Source organism: Lagenorhynchus albirostris, chromosome 1 (genome assembly GCF_949774975.1).
Source record: "Lagenorhynchus albirostris chromosome 1, mLagAlb1.1, whole genome shotgun sequence".
NCBI classification, from domain to species: Eukaryota; Metazoa; Chordata; class Mammalia; order Artiodactyla; family Delphinidae; genus Lagenorhynchus; species Lagenorhynchus albirostris.
Window position 1 is genome coordinate 35,039,042 of NC_083095.1, and position 25,938 is coordinate 35,064,979.

At 35.6% G+C, this 25,938-nt stretch overlaps 1 protein-coding gene across 7 annotated transcripts in view; it reads right to left on the reverse strand.

Moving 5' to 3' along the window:
- The window catches only part of GPHN (gephyrin), a 617,632-nt gene that overhangs the window by 253,423 nt on the left and 338,271 nt on the right, over positions 1–25,938 (reverse strand). For 4 of the 7 annotated variants that reach the window (XM_060140985.1, XM_060140999.1, XM_060140992.1 and 1 more), the window contains 2 exons: positions 21,721–21,787; positions 15,568–15,840 (listed from right to left, as the gene is read on the reverse strand). In XM_060140985.1, coding sequence (XP_059996968.1) covers positions 15,568–15,840; positions 21,721–21,787 — 340 coding nt within the window. Of the gene's footprint in view, positions 1–14,133; positions 14,242–15,567; positions 15,841–21,720; positions 21,788–25,938 lie in introns of all 7 variants that reach the window. The other 3 variants (XM_060140957.1, XM_060140966.1, XM_060140977.1) reach the window with 1 other exon arrangement.

The following is a 25,938-nucleotide window of genomic DNA, read 5'->3' on the forward strand; positions in this document are numbered from 1 at the left end:
TACAAGCTCTCTTTGAGATAGAAGGAATGGAACTAAGTATTAACTCAGAAAAATAGTTTAATCAGAAAGGATAGTTGTTTAGCCTTGGTGATCTTTATTTTAATATAATAAGCAAGAGGAGAGAATAGGGGAAATGAGGAGATGAAAAAAGGTAAAAGTCTGAAAACTGCAATTCATTAACGTATATAAAGGAGTCAATAAGAGATGAATGAAAGGCTTGCTAAGTAGTGAGGTTCTAGAGCAAGCAGAATTTGTAGTGGGTAAGTCAGCACAAATAAGAAGGAGAAATGCCAAATAACTTCCAAAAGAAATAGCATTCCTACTTTTAGAGCACTAATCTGTATTCCTATTATATTATGCAACTGAGAAGGTAGGGAAGACAATTTATTTCAGTTGATCTCAAACCCTCTGAGGATATGCACTGTAATTTCAACTGTGAATTATTAAACAATAGAATTTTCCTTGTAAGGGAAATTATAACTGGAATACATATTTTCTTAGGAACTGTGCTGATTCTTTCTAGGTATGTAGCTATTCTGTCCGAAAGCTACTTAGACTGATTAGGCAAACACTTCTAAAAGAAGAAATGGAGAATTATCAAAATTAGAATACATAGCCAAAGTATCATTTCCCTTTATAAACTCTGTCTTTTGAAACACCAGTAAGAATACCAATGAAGTAAACATACAACTTTGTATTTTGATGCTACAGAAATTCTTTAGTAGGCATACATTTCCTCTTTGAAGCACTATTTTTACCACTTAATATTTTTTTGTTTTGAAAAAATATCTAAACTTACAGAAAAGTTGCAAGGCTAATACAACAGAAGATCTATTATTTGGATTTAATTTTGGGTAGCTAGTGAGCAGATTGATAATAATTGAAGTGAGTCTCCCAAAGCAGCCATGCATGAAGGAGTATGGCTTCCATGGCAACAATTTGCCAGTCCCCATTGTAAGGCTTTTGCAGTCCTTGTCAGCCTGATGGTTAGCTCTATCAAATGAACCGTTTCCTGGTAACGTCTCTATTTAGAGACCTTTAAGGTAGGTTGCACTCTCTTAAAAATCCTTCTATACATCCAATTGTGCAACATAGGATCTGAACTAATAATAAAAATAGATTACATATGAATGCCTAAATGGGTTCTTACAGAAAAAAAAAAAAATCATGTGTTTTCCCAGAGCTTCTAATACTGATCAGAACACCAATTAAAGTGTTATGATTAAGTGTTATAAAAATTTTACTAAAGAACAAAAGTATCAAACCAGAGTATCCTGAGTTCACTAAGGTATTTGACAAGTCATATATTTGACGAGTATTTAAAAAGTTCTTGGAACAAGATAGACAAAGTGCATTTTGATGGGCTACAAGAGAAACATATATTAGGTAGTTAAGCACTTAACCAGTAGAGTTTCTGGTAGTATGTGAAATAGCCTATCCTAAAAAAATGTTCCATCAGTGACTTGAATGATTTGATTAACATATTTGCAGGTGACAGCACTAGAAAAGACAGGTAAAATAACAAATGTCTGATATAGATTTAAAAAAAGGTCTCCTTGGGGTAGACTGATCAGTTAAATGCAACAAAATGAAATTAAACAAGAAAATGTGAAGACCTGGATTTAGATTAAAATCAATGGTAAAAAAATCCACAAGAATTTATGATTTATATTTATAAAGAAAAGCCACACTTTATGATTTTGCCTAGACAGAGAACTTATGAGGCTTGACTATAACAGATCTTTTAAAATAACATAAAAATTTAAATATTCATATGAGTTTGTTTCTTAACAACAACTGTTTATACTTACTAAAATCATTTGGGATTTTTGTTGTTCTCAATGGTAGTAATCAGAGTTCTTATTATTCCATATAAATTTGCCTTCCAGGAAAATAAAAAGGTATAACCTTGCTGATACCTGCATTCCAGTATCAATTTCTGATGGTGTATCTGTCTAAAACACTTAGAATAGTGTCTGCTACATAATTATTTAAAGCTATCTATCAATATTATCATTATTACTGAAGCTGCTACTATAGGGAGAGAATATGCTGATTATTTGTCTATCTCATGGAAAAGTCCTTGTACATAATGGGAATTGCTAAATATATTTTGGTTTTTTATATCTGTCTTGTGAACTTAGTTGGATGATGCATTGTAGTTTTTCATAAAACATATTAAACAAATATTCATACACTGTTACTATGTGCCAAACTGTGTTGGATGTTGGATAAATCATATAAACTAACAGATGTGATCCTTGTCTCATGGACGTTATAGTCTACATATATAGAACTCAAACATATGAATAAGTATATAATTGTAAATTGTGGTAAGTGCTATAAAGGAAAAGAACAAGGTGTTATGAGAGAGAATAGCTCTGAGAAAAATTTAGATTGGAGGAGAAGATTAGTGAAGTCTTTCTGTGATAAAGAGACACTGAAACTGCAACAGAAAAAATAAACAGAAGTTAGCCAGGTAAAGAGTGGGGTTAAGAGCTTTTAGGTAGTGGAAACAGCATGTGCTCAGAGCCAAGAAAAAGCTGGATGTAAACTTAGTGAGCAAAGGGGAGAGGGAGAGAGATGGTAAGGGAAGGGCCTAGAACCAGATCATGTAGAATCTAGTAGAACAGAAACTATCTGATGCCAAAGCTCATGTTGTTAAAGCACAATGCATACTATTTCCCAGATTTGAAAAAGGTCTACGTAGTTTAATACAGCTTCCTACTTATTTTATTGATAATAATAGCAATCTTTGTGAAAAACTTATAAGAACATATACTTATTGGCCCAAATAGTGATTACTACAGGTTTACTACACATGCATACAAAATCAGTCCACAGTACTAAAAGGTTAATGCTAGGAAAAAACAACTGGCATCCTAATAACTCAATCCCTACATTAACAACTATAGTAGTGATATAAAAACTTCTGTTTTTTCAATTAAAATTTTGAGAAAGTCAAACATTTATTACTAAAGATAACATAACCTTCTAAAAAATCCTGCAACATGGCATCCATATGAGTAGGAACAAATAAACAAGAATAAAAAAGTACATTAAGCACATGGACATATTGAACAGAAATTTTATTCTGTAAACATCCATGCATTATTGTATTCCTTTCATATGCCAGGAAAAATTGTGAAAGACTTTGAAATGGACAAAAATATTATTAGGTGTCTTGTGTAGTGGACCATTTTGAATTATCTACACTGTTTAGTCTTTTAGCTATTTTACAAATATAAGTTGTAAAAAACTGAGAGTAATGTAAGTAGTGTTTGTCCAAATGATCCTTTTGTACCATGGAAGTACAATGGACTGCCTTGCAGGTAATCACCAAGTGTTGCATTTGTTTGTAAATTCATTTCAGCACTCCCAATGCCTATATATTTGTGTTCTTTGAATTCTCCTGTTAACCAGTTGTAACATCTTTCTGGTTCCCTCATTAATTAACGAATGAAATAAGATCTTTGACATGTATTAATTTGGTATTTGTAACAAAGACATGATTTTAACTTAAAAAATAATTCTTTAACAGTTTTAGAGATCATCCACTGAGATGCCCAATGGATTCACCTAATAGAACCAGTAAACAGCATTGCTAGAGGAGTGCACTTTTTTTTTTAACATCTTTATTGGAGTATAATTGCTTTACAATGGTGTGTTAGTTTCTGCTTTATAACAAAGCAAATCAGCTATACATATACATATATCCCCATTATCTCTTCCCTCTTGCATCTCCCTCCCATCCTCCCTATCCCACCCCTCTAGGTGGTCAAAAAGCACCGAGCTGATCTCCCTGTGCTATGCGGCTGCTTCCCACTAGCTATGGATTTTACGTTTCGTAGTGTATATATGTCCATGCCACTCTCTCACTTTGTCCCAGCTTACCCTTCCCCCTCCGTGTGTCCGCAAATCCATTCTATGGTAGGTCTGCGTCTTTATTCCCGTCCTGCCCCTAGGTTCTTCATAACCATTTTTTTCTTTTTAGATTTCATATATATGTGTTAGTATACAGTATTTTTCTCTTTCTGACTTACTTCACTCTGTATGACAGACTCTAGGTCCATCCACCTCAATACAAATAACAATTTAATTTTTTTTTATGGCTGAGTAATATTCCATTGTATATATGTGTCACATCTTCTTTATTCATCTGTTGATGGACACTTAGGTTGCTTCCATGTCCTGGCTATTGTAAATAGAGCTGCAATGAACATTGTGGTACATGATTCTTTTTGAATTATGGTTTTCTCGGGTAAAGGTCCAGTAGTGGGATTGCTGGGTTGTATGGTGGTTCTAGTTGTAGTTTTTTAAGGAACCTCCATACTGTTCTCCATAGTGGCTGTATCAATTTACATTCCCACCAACAGTGCAAGAGGGTTCCCTTTTCTCCACACCCTCTCCAGCATTTATTGTTTCTAGATTTTTTGATGATGGCCAATCTGACTAGTGTGAGGTGATACCTCATTGTAGTTTTGATTTGCATTTCTCTAATGATTAGTAATGTTGAGCATTCTTTCATGTGTTTGTTGGCAATCTGTATAACTTCTTTGGAGAAATGTCTATTTAGATCTTCTGCCCATTTTTGTATTGGGTTGTCTGTTTTTTTGATATTGAGCTCCATGAGCTGCTTCTAAATTTAGGAGATTAATCCTTTGTCAGCTGCTTCATTTGCAAATATTTTCTCCCATTCTGAGGGCTGTCATTTGGTCTTCTTTATGGTTTCCTTCACTGTGCAAAAGATTTTAAGTTTCATTAGGTCCCATTTGTTTATTTTTGTTTTGATTTCCATTTCTCTAGAAGGTGGGTCAAAAAGGATCTTGCTGTGATTCATGTCAGAGTGTTCTGCCTATGTTTTTCTCTAAGAGTTTGATAGTGTCTGGCCTACCTTTAGGTCTTTAATCCATTTTGAGTTTATTTTTGTGTATGGTGTTAGGGAGTGTTCTAATTTCATTCTTTTACATGTACCTGTCCAGTTTTCCCAGCACCACTTATTGAAGAGGTTGTCGTTTCTCCATTGTAGATTCTTGCCTCCTTTATCAAAAATAAGGTGACCATATGCGCGTGGGTTTATCTCTGGGCTTTCTATCCTGTTCCATTGATCTATATTTCTGTTTTTGTGCCAGTACCATACTGTCTTGATTATTGTAGCTTTGTAGTATAGTAAAGAGTACACTTTTAAGCACTTGCTTAAGCTCACAAGTATCTTTTCTTGGCAATTGGAGGTGAATTCCAAATACCAACAGAACTTTACTTAGATGACTGTTTCTTTAGGTTTAAAAAAACAAAACAAAAGAAACAGAAAACAAAACCCCATTTTTTTAAAAAAAAATAAATAAATATATTTATTTAATTTATTTTTGGCTGTGTTGGGTCTTTGTCGCTGCGTGCGGGCTTTCTCTAGTTGCGGTGAGCGGGGGCTACTCTTTGTTGCAGTGTGCGGGCTTCTCATTGTGGTGGCTTCTCTGTTGCAGAGCACGAGCTGTAGGTGCATGGCCTTCAGTAGTTGTGGCACACGGGCTCAGCAGTGGTGGCTTGGGGCTCTCGAGCACAGACTCCGTAGTTGTGGCCCACGGGCTTAGTTGCTACGTGGCATGTGGGATCTTCCTGGAACAGGGATCGAAGCCGTGTCCACTGCATTGGCAGGTGGATTTTTTTTTTAAAATATCATCTCTTTTATTTTATTATCATCATTATTATTATTTATTTATTTTTGGCTGCATTGGGTCTTCGTTCCTGCACGCAGGCTTTCTGTAGTTTTGGCGAGGGGGGCTACTCTTCGTTGCAGTGCATGGGCTTCTCATTGTGGTGGCTTCTCTTGTTGTAGAGCATGGGCTCTAGGTGCATGGGCTTAAGTAGCTGTGACACGTGGCTCACTAGTTGTGGCTCTCAGGCTCTAGAATGCAGGCTCAGTGGTTGTGGCGCATGGGCTTAGTTGATCCGTGGCATGTAGGATCTTCCTGGACCAGGGGTTGAACTTGTGTCCCCTGTATTGGCAGGTGGATTCCTAAACACTGCGCCACGAGGGAAGCCCCAACCCCATTATTTTTTGATTTGTGTTTTGTCTTTGTTTCTAGTTTGTGCACTGCCAGGAAATTATTGCTTCCTGGTGGCAGCAATGCTTGAGACTTTGCTTTTATGGTCTGACCATTTGGTGATCTCTGTAAATGTATTATAGATGTCCATTCTTTGTTGGGTAAAAGATGACACAGAATCCTATTTGTAGTCCTACTTGTAGTTTTATTTGTCTATTTCTCCATTTTGAGCTCAAAACAATTAAACTGGTGCCCTCTGGGAAGGAGAACAGGTCTTTGATTTTTTTTTGGGGGGGGGGTGTATTGGGGATGAGTTTTTGTGTTTCTGTATTTACTCTAGACCTGTGGCTGAAGCTGCAGAATTGAAATTATGAGCCCTCTCTGTGTTTATCTGTAATTCAGAAAGACCTTTACCCTTTACCATTGTGAAATGTTTCCCAATCTCTGGGAAGTATAAAGCTATATTGTCTCTGAAGTTAAAGGAGTTCTGTTCTGACTGGCTTACAGAGATAAATGCCTAAATAAGTTAATTATTCCTAATATTTCCCAAAATAAACTGAATTTCTATTACTTCAAATATGCTAGACTTAAAAAAGAATCTTCTACTAGAAACTAACTCATAAATATTTTAAGAATCCAAGTTCATAAAATTAGGGTAAATCTTTGGCAAATAAGACTAGCTTAATAATTTTGGTTTAAAAATTGTCTTAAATAATTTTTAATGTTAAATATAATACAAGTACACATTTTGTTTTTCTTGGGTTGCTTTCCCTAAACATATACAGGTTTATTGACTGAAGAAGCTTACATTATTCCAACATAATCCATGTCAGCTTGAACATAATTTCCATGATCTTTAGGTAACTTAACTTTGGAGTGCATTACATTAAATTAATGGATGATCATTAGAAGCTGAGATAATTTTTAAATAAGATAAAATAGGAAACATCAAGTACTAATCGTAAATAAATTTTTTTTTACTGTGGTGAAACATAAAATTTACTACTTTAACCAGTTTTAAGTGTACAACGAAATGGCATTAAGCAAATTCACAATGTAATGCAAACATCACCACTATCCATTTCCAGAACTTTTTCATCATCCCAAAGAGAAATTCCATACCCTTTAAACAGTAACTTCCCACTCTCCACTTTCATCTATCCTATTTTCTGCCTCTATGAATTTGACTATTCTGAGTACCTCATGTAAGTGAACTCATACAATATTTGTCCTTTTATTTCTGGCTTATTAAATTCAGCATAATGTTTTCAAGGTTCATTCATGTTGTAGCATGCATCAGAACTTCATTTCTTCTTTCGGCTTAATAATATTCAGTTATATCTGTATAACACATTTTGTTTATCCATGTATCTTTGGGCTGTTCCCACCTTTTGGCCATTGTGAATATAGCTGCTATAAACACTGGTGTAGTAGTTGCTTGCTTTCAATTCTTTTGGGTATATAAGTAGAAGTAGAATTGCTGGATCACATGGCTAACTTTTAGAAGAAACACAAAAGTGTTTTTCACCGTGGTGGCACCATTTTATACTCCCTCCAGCAATGCCCAAGGGTTCCAATTTCTCCACATCCTTTGCCAACACTAATTTTCTGGGTTATTTGTTTTTTTTTTTGGGGGGGGGGAGGTTTTTTTTTTTTTGATAAAATACCAGAATGGATATAAAGTGGTATCTCATTGTGGTTTTGATTTGCAGTTCTCTAATGACTAGTGATGTTGAGTATCTTTTTTGTGTGCACATTGCTATTTGTATACCTTCCTTGGAGAAATGTCTCTTCAAATCCTTCACCCATGTTTCAATTGGGTTCCCTTTTTTTTCTTTTCTCAGTTGCAGCAGTTCTTTTTATATTCTAGATATTAATCATTTCTCATACATGTGATTTGCAAATATTTTCTTTCATTCTGTCAGTTGTCTTTTTCTCTCTTGACAGTATCCTTTGTTGCACAAAAGTTTTTAATTTGATGGAGTCTTATCTATTTTTTCTTTTGTTGCACTGATTACTAATCATAATTTTAAGTTTATATACTTTTGCTTACTTTTATTTGCTATATAGATGCTAGAAATTTGTGTCATATTTATGAACATGTTCCTTTTTGCTACTTTAACAAGTAGTCAAAGGATTGCATGTTGCTGTAGGAAATTATATTATGCATGTTTATGAGCTTTGCTGTCTGCTAATATATGCATATGTCAGTTCTTAATTATCTACCCCAAGTTTTCTCTGTGAAATAGAAATGACTTTCATTAAAAGTTATACTTAATATGAGTCGCTGAGATATACAACTGAGCATGTGCTTTTATTTTTTTAAGGGGAAAAAAAAAATTGCCCTAAAGCAGCAGTCCTCGAACGTTTTGGTCTCTGGACCCCTTTACACATTTATAATTTATTTAGAACTCATAGAGCTTTTGTACATGTGGGTTATAACTATCAATATTTACTGAATTTGAAATCAAAACAAAAAATTTACGAACTTATTAATTCATTTGAAAAAAGCAATGATTAACATGTTGCATGTTAAATAAACTATACCATTATATTATTATGAAGATAGTTTTCAACTTGTGGGTCATTTGAGAAAGAACTGTAATCCTAAAGCAAGGTATCAGTTTGTTCCAGAATATTTGAAAGAACATAATGAAAGATAAAACTTGGAAAGTGAAGATTATTTCCTTTGATTTATAATGCCCGAGCCTCAAAATAAGTTATAAAATGTGTTAAAATACACATTCACTTAAAACAAGGTTCACTTAATTTTGATGGGCTTCTTTCCTTGGCTTACTGATTAGTGCTTTTACCCACTATCTATCTAATCTGCCTAGATAGCAGAGATCCTGTGTCTTACCAGAATAATTTTCTCTGCTATAGGTTAACTTTATTATATGCTTGAGTATTTAAGGGGAAAAAGAAAAAAAGTTCCTCAGTTATGAAAGAGTTACTTCTTAACAACTGTGTTACCTTTTGCACTTTTAAAAATGTTTTATTGTCATTTTAATAAAAAAAGGCAACCAAAAAATTATTTCTCAGGCATCCATGATCCTATCTTAAATCAAGTGTCCAAATTTCCTCTGACAACTCTAAATCAAATCAAATTATTAAAAAATTTCAGGGTATCTTTCACTGAAAACTATCTTTGAGATTTCCTGGCAGTCTCCTAGAAATCACAGAAATTTGTTCTTTCAGCATAGATAAGAGTGATGAAAGATATAATTAGATTTGTTTGATGAGTTACAACTATAAATTTCATGAGAAGTCGTCATATCAAAAGAGAAGCCCAGTCTTCTCTAGGTTAAGTTTATATAAGCAAAATGTTATTAATATAACTATTTCATTAATTGTGTGCTTTGTGTAAAGTCCCTGGAGAATTGTCAATTACCCCCAGTCCCTAATGGTTTTACTCTAAGGGGACATACTGCTTAAAAACTCGTGAAATAGTTATATTCCATCCCTCAATAGAGAATTTTACTCCCTGCCATTCTGCTATTACTGGTTACAGTTAATAACTACAGCTATTAAGTTCCTGTCATCTACAGATGGATTTTGATGCTTACCTAAAAGTTATGCTGTAAGCTACAGACCAGAGCTTGTGCATTTAACAAGAAGGACAGTTTCACAAGCCTCACAGAAAGAACTGTACCAGATACTTCCAACTACTGACACTTCAAAGAATATATTCTTGGGTACAGACTGCTGAAGTGATATTGCTTAGATAACTTTTAGACTGTAATAGTGGACTGGGTTAGTATTTCCAAAACTCTCATTAGTCTAGAAGCTGAAAGCTTCATGAAAGCAAACTGCTAAGATCTAGTAGAATGAGAATTAACTACATAGGACTGAGTAAACAGAAGAATTTTTTCCTGGAATATTATTAATGTTTTAAATGTTCTATTTTCAGGGTATGTGAAGAAATTTCTTCTTTCTTCTCAATCTATATATAACCCACACAATTTCGTACATCCTGATTTCTTAAAACTAAAAGTTTTGATTCTCACTGAGTCCCTCAGAATTCAGAAACTCTTACTAGGTCTGCTAACTTTTCTTGACAATATAGTGATTTCCATAGATTTATTAAGAATATCTTCCTTTTTAACAGGATATAATTGGACAAACTGATGGTGGAACCAAGGACTTACCTGTGTCATGTTTGAGAATGGTGGCCATTTAATCAGATATGCCTACCACTTCTGAAGAACAAAGACTGGCTGTACTCACGAAGCTAATACCTATAAAGCCCTCCCAGGAAAAATGACCTGGTACCTGAAGTAGAGGGTCTCAGCCTTGCATGTGGTTAAGGAAGGTCACTTATATATGGTAATGAACTTTTGGTGACCTGGAGAAGAGAGGAATTCACCCAGTAACAGGTACCTGCAGGTGAAATAGGGTGAAGAGATTGTCTGGGGCTTGGTTTCCTAAACTTGGAATGGCAAAAATAGAAACTTTTAAAAGTAAAATCTGAGATTCCCTATGAAAACTTCCAGAGAGAAGTTAATTTTGCAGCCTCAGTATTTGCAAAGCAAACTCAGAGAAGCTACCTGGTTAATTAATACCTTGCTGCAGCTAAATAAATAATCAATCCCAAACTAATGAGATCTGCCATTTTTTTGCAACAAAAGTCATTATGAGATTATTATGATTGGGGGTGTAGAGAGTTGTCAAGAAAATGGGCAAGAAAGATTATTAAATGTCCTGATTTGTATACTCTTCTGGGTTATCTGCACTTTTTACTTTCACTATTTTACAACTCTGCAAGTTATAGAAAACTAATGCTAATGCAAATTATTGTCTACAGAAATGCAAATAAATTTTGTCTTGAGAAGGAAAAATTGATTATTGCCCTGTGTATACTGACCAATTTTGTATCTATTTATAAATTCATCCCAGTCTTTGTGACTGTTGATATATGTATGTGACCTTTGATTTTTTTTCTTTGAACTGGTTTAACAGCTTACTGTTCTCTCATTAATTAATTAAATAGAATAATTGACACATTTATATTTCTATGAATGTTATGATTCAACCTTTAAAAATATTATCCTTTAACGCATACATACTGTGTTCTCCGAAGTATTTGTTTTCATGGATTTATCTAAATATATTTCTGACTCCAATTGTGCTTATAGCTTAAAGCTTTGCTGCTTGGACCAGCAAACTTCCAGAGTAAATATAGTCTACTGTTCACAGTTCTTAGGTTGTGCAATACATTTTATCATTCAAGTATTCCAAACCAAGGTCCAAAAATCCTAATTCTCATTCTTTAGAAGAATTTGTAACTAGTTAGTCATCTCCCATAACATCATTCTTTTTCTTTCTCTCTTGCACTGAGAGTTGCTATAGCAGAGAGGTGAAGAGTGATGATTCTGGAGCCAGACTGCCTGGACTTGAATACCAGTTTAGTCTCTAGCTGGTTATATGTCCTTAACCTCTTTGTGTGTCAATTTTCTCATAAGTAAAATGACAATGTATGTAAAGTGTTGGTATATATAAAATGTTTAGAAGAATGACTGACAATTAATATTATTTTAATATACTAAAATCATCATGGATAGGAAGAAACAATAAAACCATATATATACAAATATGTATATTCTTCAATTTTCTGACCAAAACTTTTTAAGTGCTTCTGGTCTTTTGTAATGGTATCATTTATCTCCAGGCAAATCTGTAAGTGTGGCAGGTTGCTAACTTTTAGCATTTTCTCTCTTAAGTTCCAAATAAATGCCCTAGGAAGATAGACACTTCCTGACTGACCATATCAATCTAACATATTTGTTTTCTCCATATTCTTTCCCAAAAGGAAATCAGCAACTCTTTCTTCTCAGGGCAAGCAGCAGATTTTCTTGCATCCAGTGGAGCTTGGGGACCATCATTATTATGTGGGACTTCTCCAGAAGATTTAATTTCTGTCAGTAAGACAAGATTTCTTATTATGTATCTCCATGGCTATTTTTGTCTTAAATTCCTCCTTGCCTCTCATTATGCTTGGAGTTTTGCAAGCATAATACAAGCATTATGCAAAGTATAGTTGTAGTTTCTTCAGGTTTGGATCCAGTCTCCTTGAAAAGACCTTTACACTTATTTAGTAATCACAGAGGGGCAAGATTTATCTTTCCTTTTTTCCTTCCATGTGTCACACACCCCTACTCTCTGTTCTCTTGAATCAGGTTTCTCACTCAAATATGAAACTTCAGGGATTCCTATTTATGTTTCAGTTATTATAAGGAAGTCTTTTCAGCTCTTTGATGAGACACTACATACTGAGAATTATTAGTCAAGATGCTTTTTGGTTGCAGACAACAGTTTACCCATCTCTATCTCTAATTAGCTTTTTCAAAGTAACGTATTGGCTCAGGTAACTGAAAAGTCAAGAGGCGGGTATAGTTCAATAGGGGCTGGAGTAAGTGGTCGAAAAATGTGACAGGACCGAGTACCTCTCTTTCTCTCCCATTTCTTAGGAATGCTTCTTTCCAGTTGGCTCCATTATTGGCAGGCATTACTTTCATGGTTCCAAGATAGGAATTCTTTGAGTTGTATATTTCCTCATTCATATTCAATAGGAAACAGAGAGTCTATGTTCCTAGTCATTCAAATAAAATCTAAGAGATGAGACCCACTTGCTCCTATTGACCTGAATTATGTGTTCCTTGAACTAAAAACTGTGGTTATGTGAAATAGATATGCTGATTATACTAAGCCACCTACCCTAGAGGATTAGTCAATCTCACCCAAACTATATGACTGGGAAATGCAGTGTAGTGTTAGAAAGAGGGATGGGAAATGGCTGCTGGAGAGGCAACTAACAAATATCCATTATGAGAAGCACTTCTCAAGCCTCTTTGTTTCCTGAAAAAGCAAGTTGATCAGTTTGGCAATAACCGGTATTCAGATCACTAGGAGCTAACTATTGAAGAGTTATTCAAATCATTTTCTGTGTAATAATACGAAACTCAGAATATGATAACTTAAAAGCTTGGTTATGAATACAAAACTTCCAAATATTTTAGTTTGAAAACCAGGATAATTATTGTAGTTGCTGTGGCTGCTTTATAATATGAGAATACAAAAGACAGTTTGGTATACTTTGGAATGTTTATAAGTTACAGCAAAGCTATAGCTGGAGAATTCAGTTTTCAACTGGAATTCATTAATAATTTTATTAATCAATATTTACATTTTCTACTTGGCCTTTGACTCAGCTAAGTTTGTTTCCAACCAGGCATGGCTTGTTGAATATAAGCGTTAAAGTCATCATTTGGTAGTTTAGCTCCTAAGGGTCGACTGATACTAGTTTTCCTCCCTGCATCCCCCTGAAATCCTGGGTTTTTTCTTCCTAAGGATTAAAAACAAAATTACACTTATTACTTATTTTTCTTTTTCCTTCTCATTTTATATTCATATCAGGGACTGAGGTTTCTTTTGCAGCCATGGTCTAAATTGTCACTGCTTATTCAGCTATACTTAACAGTTTAATCTTTCCTAGCCTGACACTTTTTACAAAGTATCATTCAGCCAATGACTGAAAGAAGTGATAAACACCCTTAAAAGTTTCTATATGAAGATCAGTAATATCAGAATTTGTACAAAGACTCAACTTTCTAAATGGTTGTAATGAGAACATAGTGAAAGAAAAGAAAAAAAGATGCAAAATCATAAGGAAAAAAAGCAAGATTAATACAAATTAAATATTATCTTGACCAATCTGTTTGGATATTAAAACTTAATGTGATCCTCTTAAGGGATTATCTTAATTAAGCTAGGCAATTTATTTTAAGGTATGTGATGAAATTACTAAAGAAAAAGATAACTTCTGAGCAATGAATTTCTTGAAAGGCATGTGATGAAAGTTCATTGCCACATACTACAAAATCTTAATGATGTTAGAGTACTTTAGGTACAGGAGAAACTCTATTAAATTCCTTGATGGAAGATAGTCAGTGGCACTTACACTTTCCCAAAAAAGCACTAGTGAAGGTCTTTCAGAGTAAAACACATCTTCCGTCATATGCTATAGCCTACCTCCAAGGATAGGAGGTAGGCTGTATGCTTGCAAAATCATTAATGCAAAAGCCTCTTGTCTTACCGGTTCCTCTGCACTGCCTGTTGCATCATGGGAATAACTGATGAGACCAGGGATGGGCTGCTCACCGTGTGCCATGATAACAGCAGGACTGGTGTAGAATGGATGCTTCTAATGCACAACACATAACAACTATGAATATAGTGACAGGAAAACATGAAACTATACAAGCAAAATGACTGGAAAGGAAAAAGGGTGAAAACAAATGGAACAATGGAATGTCAAAAATTTTCAAATGAAGAATGACAAAATTAGCTTAGATTTCAAATGGTACAAGCTTTTTTTAAGATTGAAACTGATGGTACTTTTAACTCTTTTAATTAAGAGTAAAAGAAAGAGAACATACGATGATTTAATAATGTATTTCATCAATCATTTCCATAAAAACAGAACAAACCTCACGCACAACAATTACTTACTAGCCTTAAGTAAGGACTTAATGGATCACTGAATGGATCTGGAGACAGAATAATCCCATCTTCAGTGAAAGAACCACCTACTTGTTGTCTGAATGGACACTTCCAAAGGATCTCTATGATCCTTTCCAATATATACATTGTCAAAAAAATCCTCTCATGCTATGCTCATACCCAAAGTATCTGGATGAGCCATAAAGTTTAAAAATCACTTCATATAGTGATTAGATTTTCAGTCTTTACACTCTCAATGAACAATCATTACTCCCAGAAGTGATATGCTACTGTCTGAAGATTTTAAAGTGTACAAGGTGGGTTATACTAGATATGGATAATAATATAAATCATGTTCTGTGACTTTAAGATGATAACTAAATTTACTGAAGTACTTCATGGCATTATATTTACTCCCAGAATTGTTCAAAGAGAACCTGTAACACTTTGATGCTGTTTTAATAATATTTATTACTTTATTAAATTAAAAACATGAATATCTTACATCCATTTCTTCTCTTTATGACTGGAGTAATTTGTGTCCAATAGTTAAATAAGTGCTACTTAACTGCTGAAAAGTCTTGTCTTTAAAAAAAATATTTATTAATCTTCCTCAGCTAATTTCTTGAACCACCTTAGGTATCTTACCTTCAGTTTGGTGCTCCTCTAAGAATTTGTGAATATTTGATGTTCTGAATACATGAACATTGTATATTTACTATGATCACAAAAATGACATCTTCAAAGAGTTCTTAAATGTCACATTGTTTATCATTGGAGCTATTACTTCAATAGATAACAGCAGAATTTTTAATGCCTCAGAACTCAGAATAAAACTTCAATGCTTTCAAGAACTCTACATAATGGAGGGAATATAGCTGTGGAGTGTCATGAATATCCCCGTTCTTTTTAAAGGATGCCCTGAAGTGGTACTTAACTTATGGAAGAATGGGATGGAAAGAGAGATGAAATCAATACATTTACCTGTGGGTCCTTTAGATCTCTGGGTCTCTCTCAGCAGGCTTACCTTGGCCGCAATGGCTGCTGCAGTTATATGTGATGAAGAACTATCTTCTGTTGAAGCAACACCACTGTCTTTCTTCTCTTCTTCCTCTTCTTCACATTGAACCCCTTTGTCTTCTGTCTGTTTATGGGGGCTAGTTGTGGGAGGAGGGGAAAGAGGTGGTGGTGGGGAAGGTAAATCTTCAAGTTCATCATGCACTTCTTTTACTTTTACAATGGCATCACGTAAAAGGTCAATGGCATGAGGTAGGGCTGGCAGTATGAACTGAAAGCATTCCTGTATGCAAGAGGAAGAAAAAAAATGAAGATAAAGCATTTTTATAGGCATACAAAATGGCAGCAATCAAATGTGTTTGTGATTTTGGATTTGTGATTTTCTCTCCATCTGTCTTAAGAAAGAATCATATTTAATGTATTGTCTTTGCAATGCAAAATATGAAGTAAGAATGGTATATATTACGGTATTCTCCATAAGCTGAAGAACTACACTATATAAGCACACATTACATTTTTTTTTTTTAAGTAAAATTTCTATACAACTTTGGTGTTTAAAGATACATTATGAGAGAGCAGGTAAGAATTTTTACCTTTCTGGTTAGAGAAGGATACTAGAACTAACAAACCAATTGAGTACTGAACTATTTTATTCAGAGAGATAAGTTCTGACTACAATCATAATGTACAGCTAGACAACGTTGTACAATATGTAAAAATAGGTATGTTTGTACAGCATAAAAGTCAATATAGTCTCTTGGTTTCTTTTTTTTAGGGGGCAGTGAAGGAAAGTACAGCATTTATTGCAGGGTGCCAAGCAAGGAGAACAGGCAGCTAATGCTCAAAATATATCCATTATTACCTATATTGTATCACCAAAAGAAAATAGGTGAGAATTTTAAAATCAGAACATAAGGCCAGATATGTTTGGGGAATATGTTTGAGCAGAGGTCTTTCTCTTTTACATTTACAGTAACTTACCTTAAATTCTAATATGTAAAGAAATATCTTACAATTTATGGACTACCTGGAAGGTATCTAATCTTTTAACCTACTGGAAAAAATTGTATAGTTAAGAATTTAACTTTAATCAAAGAGAGGTCTGGTCTTTACTCTTAGTTTTTGGGAGGTGATCTCTAGTTCCTTGTTATGTCATGCCTGATAAGAGTGTCTCTGTTTGCCTGGGGGCTTTGGCCACTGCACAGTCTAACAATGTGGTTTACTATGAGGGCTTTGGGAAACACTGTATCAGTTTTGCCTCTGGAAAGAACTGGGAATGGCTGACTAAAGGTCAACCATGTGGGCAATACGTGATCAAATCCTAATAAAAACTCTGAACACCAAAGGCAAAGGAGAATGTACATAGTTACCAATACTCTGTGTATACTGTCTTATATTGTGGCTAAGAGGAGGTGATGCTTCCATGATTCCATGGAAGAGGATGACCAGAAGTTCCCTGTTTGGTACCTCTCTTAGACTCTGCCATATGTGCTTCTTTCCTTGGCTGATTTCAACCTGTATTCTTTCCCTGTAATACAACATGCCCATAAGTATAACAGCTTTCAGTGAGTTCTGTGAGTCCTTCTTGTGAATTATTAAAAGTGAGGGTGATTTTAGAAATCCCCTCAATTGCAATTGGTGTCAGAAATGAGGGCAGTCTTATGGAGTGCTCCAACTTTGTAGCTGGCTAACTTCTGCAGTTGGTCAAAACTCCTTACAGTTGGTGTTAAGAAGTGGGATTTGATAGAAAGACCCTGACTCACTGAAACTTGTGATCTGGGAAGAGGAAGGAAGAGAGGGTGGTGGATAACGAATCTTTAGAGCCTAGATGAACACAGGGTCACCCACAGTATGGAACTGCAGCTGTACTGTAGTTAGTTACTGGAGATAAAATTAGCAATGAAGTTTTAAAATGAAAGATCTAACTCCTAAGGAGTTATGTCAAAGCACAAGAAATGCAAAATGATAAAAAACAAAGTAAACACACAATTTCTTGGTTAATGGTATCTGTACTAGCTAAAACAAAAGTAATGGAGAATGTTGGGGTGGATCCTGAGGCTGGGCCAAGTTTGGATTCTGAATGGTCTGACATATAGCTGCTAGCCTCAGGGCTGCTTCCCAAGGAAAAATTTATGTTGAAGCAATAAACAGTAAATAAAGTTGGACTGATTCATAAGAAAATGGGGAAAAAGAAACAAGAGATTCAAGGGACTTGTCCTAGCAGGGTGGAAATATTTAAATGGTTATTAAGAAATGTATGAAAAAAGTGAGCATTGATGGGGACAAAACAGAGGTCTTAAGGAAGCACTGCTGTGGGCTGAATAGACAGACTGGAGACCCTGCTGGTCTCCTAACATTAAGGGGTCCTAAACAAATCTCTATTTACCCTGGTTTGGAGCAATTAAAAAAGCTAGGAAGCAAAGAAACCTTACCTTTAATCACCTTAAGTGATGGACCCATAATCTAATCAATATAAGGTCTGACAAAAGGGTATGGATCCCTTGACCCAACCCAGGCCTTAAACTCCAAGGCCATATGCACACAAATGGCTAAAATCATCAGGAGACAGAGAAGAGACTTTTCTGGAACTCCTTGACATGGGAGCTTCATGTACTGTGATTCTACAACCTGTTGAGATCCTAATGGGGGAGGGGGTACAGTTAGAATGGGAAGATATAGGAATGCAATAGTTGATGGGATTAAGGTGAATGTTTGGATAAGAATCAGAACGTTTGGAAAGTGAACTTCATGTGAAGTGGTGAATCTCCTTTACCTGAATGTATTATGGGCATGGATGTTATGTCTGACTGGAGAATTCGTCCTCTACCTCATATTGTAAAACAGCAAGCATGTAAATCCACTCTTCCACCAATATAACTGGACATGCTAAATGGGCCCACACAGTTCATTAATTTGCTGTACAAAAGCCCTGTGTGGAGTGCAGACTGGGCTTATAGCAAAAACTTGTGAGTGCCACCCAACAACAACTGCTGGGATTTTGGACCAGAAAATTTCCATTTGAGAGACAATTACTACTTGCTATTTGACTTTAACTGAGACTGCCTTTATAACTAAAGGACACAAAATAATCCTAAAACCTGAAATATCCAAAAGTTCTTGGGTAATTTCAGAGAAAAGCTCTAATGGGGATGGCAATGCCCAGGAGAGTTCCATAATAAAATGGAAATGTTGCATATAGAATCATGCTACCAGGAGAATGCAAGGAGGTACTCACGAGCAGGCAGCCTCTTTTCACCTAGGGCTGACTTCGGAACCACCTGAGGAGCTGCTGGATCCTATGGCCACTTGGGCCACTTGGGCGGTGCCCTATAAACAGCTTTCTATTGATCAACAAAGAGCTGCTTGGTTTATGGATGGCAATTCCAAGGTGAAGGGACAGCATCCTGTTTGGAAGGCCGCCACTCTGATTGAAGAAGGTAAAAACAAATCAGCTCGATGGGCTGAACTACATGTTTGCACCTATGTTTGGGTTTTTACTGAGTCACGGGAAGTGTCCAAATGGCCTGGCCGTATGGTCAGGCAGATGGGCAATGGAAAACTGGTCTATTAAAGGAATACCTGTATGGGACATGGCCCTGTGGAAATCACTCTGGGAACGTAAGGGGTATATTAAAGTAGATTATGTTAATGCCCAAAAGAAGAACTCCCTTCCAGAACTGGAAGTTGATTGGTACTGGCGAGCAGATATCCTGGTGTACTTGCTTGAGATGGCCACCTGGGTCCATGAAATGAGTGGACACTGGAGGTCTGTAGCAATGCAGAGATGGGCTGAATCTAGATATATTCCTCTTACACTCTGAGACACAAAATGCCAATAAGAACTGTTTTGTCTGCTAAAAAGAGAGACACAGAGGCAGAGGGCTATGCAGCAAATTCTACAGGGGAAAAGTCCTACACATAGCTGTCATGTTGAACTGATGCTTTTAGTCCCTGGAGGCTACAAATGGGTCCTAACAGGTATAGACACTTACTCTGGTATGAGCTTTACTTATCCCAGAGTAGATGCAAATGTTCAACGTACTATAAAAGGACCAGAACAGAAGATATTGTACCAATGACCATGGAGGCACATTTCTTCAGACCAAGGAACACTTTCATCCTCAGAGCAAAAATATGATAGAAAATTGAAATGGGCAATTGAAATATTTGTTGTCTAAAATGTGAGGAGATAAAGTCATGAAGCCTTCATTAGTGTGTGATCACACTCAACAATAGGGAGGCTAAGTGAGAGTTCCTTCTAGACAGATTCCTCTACTTTTCTGGGAAGAGGGGATGGCAAAGGATGCTTGTACAACTATACTTTTCTCTTTACGGTTAACCTTTTTCGTTTTTCCCCACGTCACCTCAACTTTCTTCTTTTCTACCTGATGCAATGGTCCTAGGACCAGGGCTGCAACTGTGGGTGCCAGAAGCAGGGATGATTCTTAAGCCCAAACCGTAACTATACTTTTAAATCTTTATGTCAGAATTCCTAAGGGCCTGATGGTGTAGACTATGTCTTACTCCATCTGGTCAAATTGGGCTTGACAGTAAATGCAGTTATATTGCCTGGTGTTTCAGACTGCCTACTAGCTCAGTACCTATGTAACCTTAACCTTATCTTATATGAATGAAATGGACTGAGTGGGAAGTACTTGCTAAACTAGTATTACTAATGGCAATCTGGGCCAGCCCAGTGGCCAAACCAACGGTCTCATTCAAAGATGTTCAAAGGAAATGTCTGAGTATAAATGGAGAGAAGGAGGAATGGCAGTTAAAGGTAAAGGAATGAGTAAATGCGTTATGCAACAAGGGAAATCCAGTATTACCTTGGTGTCTCAAAAGAAGCTTAGAACAAAGACGATATTGTTTCTTGGCTCAGCTGTAGCAGATGCCAGAAAGGGAAAAGCCATATGTTGCTGAGACTACTCCTGCTTTTGGAACCTGACAAGTCTGTAAACCTGAGGAACATTGCTCTGGGACATGTTTTGATCTTATGATATGATGACGACTAGGATAACTGTTAATGTCTGTGTAGGACTCCAGTAATGTGCCAGTATCTTTTGACTCTTATTTTTCAGGTTATATTTACTAATATACTATGATATGTTATAATACAGGCATTGTTAATAAGATTATAATGCTGATATTGATAGTGATATATACTGGGAATGTGAATTAAAGCCTCCTCAATACGCAATACCAATGGGAAATGATTGGCCTGAGCAAGAGAGCTAATTTCTATGGTAAATAGCTGTGAGACTGTATCATAGGGCACAAATAATAGTAGATCAAGACGGAAAATTAGTAAATGAGTACAAAAATATGAAAATTTGTATAATGGCTTTAGAGGATGAATTACATGTTTCTCTAAATTTATTCCTATCCCACTCTGGCTCCTCCAAATCTTAGGCATATTCACACTGCTACTGATGTTGTGTCTATAATATACATGCTATACTAAATACAGATGGCCAGCCATACAAATATGATTGTTTTGTTGTAAGAAAACCTTGGCCAGAGGCCAGGGGGTAGCTTGTGTAATACAGAATTAACCTTACCCAAAGAGAGTCTGGCCTTTGCCCTCAGTTACTGGGAAATGAAAGGAGTGTCTTTGTTTGTCTGGAAACTCTGGCCACCAGACAGTCTAACTGTGATTTATGATGGGGGCTTTGGGAAATGTGGTATCAATTTTGCCTTTGGAAAGTGTTGGAGACTACAGGTATATGGGCAGTATATGATGTGCCTCAATAAAAACTCCAGATGCTAAGGGCTTAGAGCTTCCCTGATAAGCAATAATCCCTGTGCTGTTACACACTGATGCCCGGAGAGCAATGTGTTCATGATTCCACAGGAAGAAGATATTAGAAGCTCTCCATTTGGTACCTCTCCTTTATTCTGTCTTATGTACTCCTTCCCTTGGTTGATTTTAATCTGTATCCTTTCCCTGTAATAAACCATAACCACGAGTATACCACCTTTCAATGAGTTCTCTGAATCCATCTTGTGAGTTACTGAAACTGAGGGTGGTTTGGGGAAGGCATTGAACTGCAATTGGTGTCAGAAGTGAGGGTAGTCTTGTGGAGTGCTCCAACTTTTTGTTTGGCTCTCACAGTGGCCAAAATTTCTTACACTAAACCATATAAATCTCAAGATAGCTTACCTGAGATCCTTTCTTGCTACCTGGCAAGTTAATTATCAGAGTTTTCCCTCTGATTCCACATACAGGCCTGGAAGGAAAGAGAAACCTGATGAATACTAAATTAGAATGATAGTTGGTTTAAATACATTCAACAACAAAGATCAATCATTGTACTTTACATGTGAACAACTATTTTAGGAATAAAGTTGTTATAGCTAAAGATTCACCAATTGTTATACAGATTGGGCACTCACTCTGGCTGAGATTTTTATAATAATGGTTAGTGCAGGGGATTTGAAAAATGCACTGAACATGAAATCAGAATAAATTAGCCACTTTAAAGAAATACTGGCCAAATTATCTTCTTCCTCTAACTTCAACTTTTTCATATCTCTTACAGTTCTAAGAATTCAATGAGATAGCATATTAAAAATGACTAGTAGAGTAATATCTATGTTCAAAAGTCTAACACATAAGGCACTCATGAGTTGAGTGAGATGTTTAAACTCTTGCTTCTCAGGAAGTCTATAAGTTTTAAAGTAAGACAGGTCTCTCATAAATCAACAGCATTGGGGAGAGTTTAGAGAGCTCAGCTGTTAACTGATTCATTGATAATGTGTCAATTTAAAGTAGAAAGGTCTTTCAGAGATCATTGTAAATTTTCAGGCCACTTTTAAACCAAGTGGTTAGATAAGAAACATAAATAGTGGAAAAGCATGGGAAACTGGAATAAAGAGTTGAAGGCCTATGGGCTTCCCTGGTGGCGCAGTGGTTGAGAATTTGCCTGCTAATGAAGGGGACACAGGTTCGAGCCCTGGTCTGGGAGGATCCCACATGCTGCGGAGCAACTGGGCCCGTGAGCCACAACTACTGAGCCTGCACGTCTGGAGTCTGTGCTCTGCAACACAAGAGGCCACGATAATGAGAGGCCCACGCACCGCAATGAAGAGTGGCCCCCGCTTGCCACAACTAGAGAAAGCCCTCGCACAGAGACGAAGACCCAACACAGCAAAAATAAATAAATTAATTAATAAACTCCTACCCCCAACATCTTAAAAAAAAAAAAAGAGAGTTGAAGGCCTAGATTTCATGAGAGTTCAAATCATGCTCTTCCAATAATTGGCTGTGTTACTTTGACCTGGTAATGATATCATTTCCATCATTTGAAAACAAAAGGACTAGATTAGATTAGTCTATTTCTAAAATTTCACAACTTAGATTGTAAGCCACATAAGAATCTTTTCCTAAAACTTCTGATTGAGTTTCTTCTTTAATTACTTTAACTCTTTGAAATAACCTAAAATTGTCTTTTATTTTATTGTTTTTTTCTTGTCCTATTCACAAAGTGTTCATAGCTATTTAAAACTTTCCATACGCTTTTCTTTTTAATTGAGATATAGTTGACAAATAACATTGTATTAGTTTTAGGTATATAACATAATTATTTGATATGTGTATACTTTGTGAAATGATTATCACGATAAGTTAATATCCATCACCACACACAGTACAATTTTTTTCTTGTGATGAGAACTCTTACAATCTACTCTCTTAGAAACTTTCAACTATACGATACAATATTATTAACTATAATCAACATGCTGTACATTACATCCCCAGGATTTATATGTGGAAATTTGTGCCTTTCAACCACCTTCACGCATTTTACCCACGCAGCAACCCCTGCTTCTGGCAACCACCAATCTGTTCTCTGTATCTATGAGTTGATTATTTTTAGATTGCATATGTAAGTGAGTATCACATAGTATTTGTCTTTCTCTGACCTATTTTACTTAGCACAATGGACTCAAAGTCCATTCATGTTGTCACAAGTAGCAAGATTTTCTTATTTTTATGACTGAATAATGTTCTATAGCATATATATACCTCATTTCCTTTATCCATTTACCCATCAATGGATACTTAGTTGGTTTCCATGTCCTGGCTATTGTAAATAATGCTGCAGTAAAGATGGAGGTGCAGATATCTTTTTGAGATAGGGATTCTGTTTGCTTTGGATAAATACCCAAAGGTCGAATTGCTGGATCATATGACAGTTCTATTTTTAATGTATTTAGGAACCTCCATACTTTTTTCCACAGTGGCTGCACTAATGTACACTGCCACCAACAGTGTATGAGGGTTCCCTTTTCTGCATCTCCTCTCCAACACTTGTTATTGTTTTCAATAACAGCCATTCTAATGGGTGTGAGATGATATCTCATTGTGGTTTTGAGTTGCTTTTCCTGAATTAGTGATGTTGAACATCTTCTGATGTGCCTGTTGGCCATCTGTATGTCTTCTTTGGAAAAATGTCTATTCAGATCCTCTGCCCATTTTTTAATTAAAAAAAATTGTTGTTTATAGTTTTGAATATTAACCACTTATGGATACATGATTTGCATATATCTTCTGCCATTTGGTAGGGTTTCTTTTCATTTTGTTGATGGTTTCTTTTGCTGTGTAGAATTTTTTAGTTTGATGTAGTCCCATTTGTTTAATTTTGTTTTTGTTTCCTTTGCCTGAGGATACATATCCAGAAAGAGACTGCTAAGACCGATGTGAAAAGTATACTGCCTACGTTTTCTTCTAGGTGTTTTATGGTTTCTGGTTTTACATTCAAGTCTTTAATCCATTTTGAGTTAATTTTTGTGTATGGTGTAAGATAGGGTCTAGTTTCATTCTTTTGCATGTGCTATCCAGTTTTCCCAACACAATTTATTGAAGAAACTGTCCTTTCTCCATTGTATGTTCTTTGCTCCTTTGTTGTAAATTAATTGTCCATATATGTATGGGTTTATTTCTGGGCTCTCAATTGTGTTCCATTGATTTATGTTTGTTTTTCTGCCAGTACCATGCTGTTTTGATTATTATTGTTTTGTAGTATAATTTGAAATCAGGGAGTGTAATACCTCCACTTTGATCATTTTTCTCAAGATTGCTTTGGCTATCCAGGGTCTTCTGCAGTTCTATATAAATTGTAGGATTTTTGTTCTATTTCTATCAAAAATGTCATTGGTATTTTGATGGGGACTTCACTGAATCCATAGGTTGCTTTAGGTAATGTGGATATTTTAACAATGTTAATTTTTGTAACATGAGCATGGACTATCTTTCCATTTCTTTGTATCTTATTCAATTTCTTTCAACAATGTCTTATAGTTTTCACTTCTTTGGATTAATTTACTACTAGGTATTTTATTTTTTTTTGTTTTGATTGTAAAAGGAAATGTTTCCTTAATTTCTCTTTATGCTAGTTCATTCTTAGTGTACAGAAATGCAACAGATTTTTGCATGCTGATTTTGTATCCTACAACTTTACTGCATTCATTTATTATTTCTAATAGTTTTTCTGTAGAATCTTTAGGGTTTTCTATATATAAAATCATGTTATCCACAAATAGTGACAGTTTTACTTCTTCCTTTCCAATCTGGATTTTTCTTACCTAATTGCTCTAGCTAGGACTTCAGTACTATGTTGAGTAAGAGTGGCAAGGTGGCAAGAGTAGGTATCCTTCTCTTGTTCTAAATGTTAGAGAAAAAATTTTCAGTTTTTCACCATTCAGTATGATGTTAGCTGTGGGTTTGTCACATATGGCTTTTATTATGTTGATGTATGCTCCTTCATTTTATTGAGCTTTTTTTCTTTTTTAATCATAAATGGGTGTTGACTCTTGTCATATGCTGTTTTTTGGGCATCTGTTGATATATCATGATTTTTGTCCTTCATGTTTGTTAATGTGTTGTATCATGTTGATTGATTTGTGGATACTGAACCATCCTTACATCCCTGGAATAAAGCCCATTTGATCATGGTGTATGATCCTTTTAATGTATTGTTGTATTCAGTTTGCTAATGTCTTGTTGAGAATTTTTACATCTATGTCTGTCAGACATACTGCCCTGTAATTTTCTTTTCTGTGTGTTGTTCTTGTCTGGTTTTGGTATTAGGGTAATGTTGGCCTCATAAAAAGAGTTATGAAGTGTTCCCTTCTCTTCTAGTTTTTGGAAGTGTTTGAGAAGAATTGGTATTAAGTCTTTAAATGTTTGGTAGAATTCAGCAATTAAGTTGTCTGGTCCTGGATGTGTTCCTTAGGAGGTTTTTGATTACTGTTTCCATCTCCCTACTAGTGATTGATATATTCAGATTTTCTATTTCACATGATTCAGTCTTGGAAGAATGTGTGATTCTAAGAATTGATCCAGTTCTTCTAGGTTGTCCAATTTGTTGATACATAG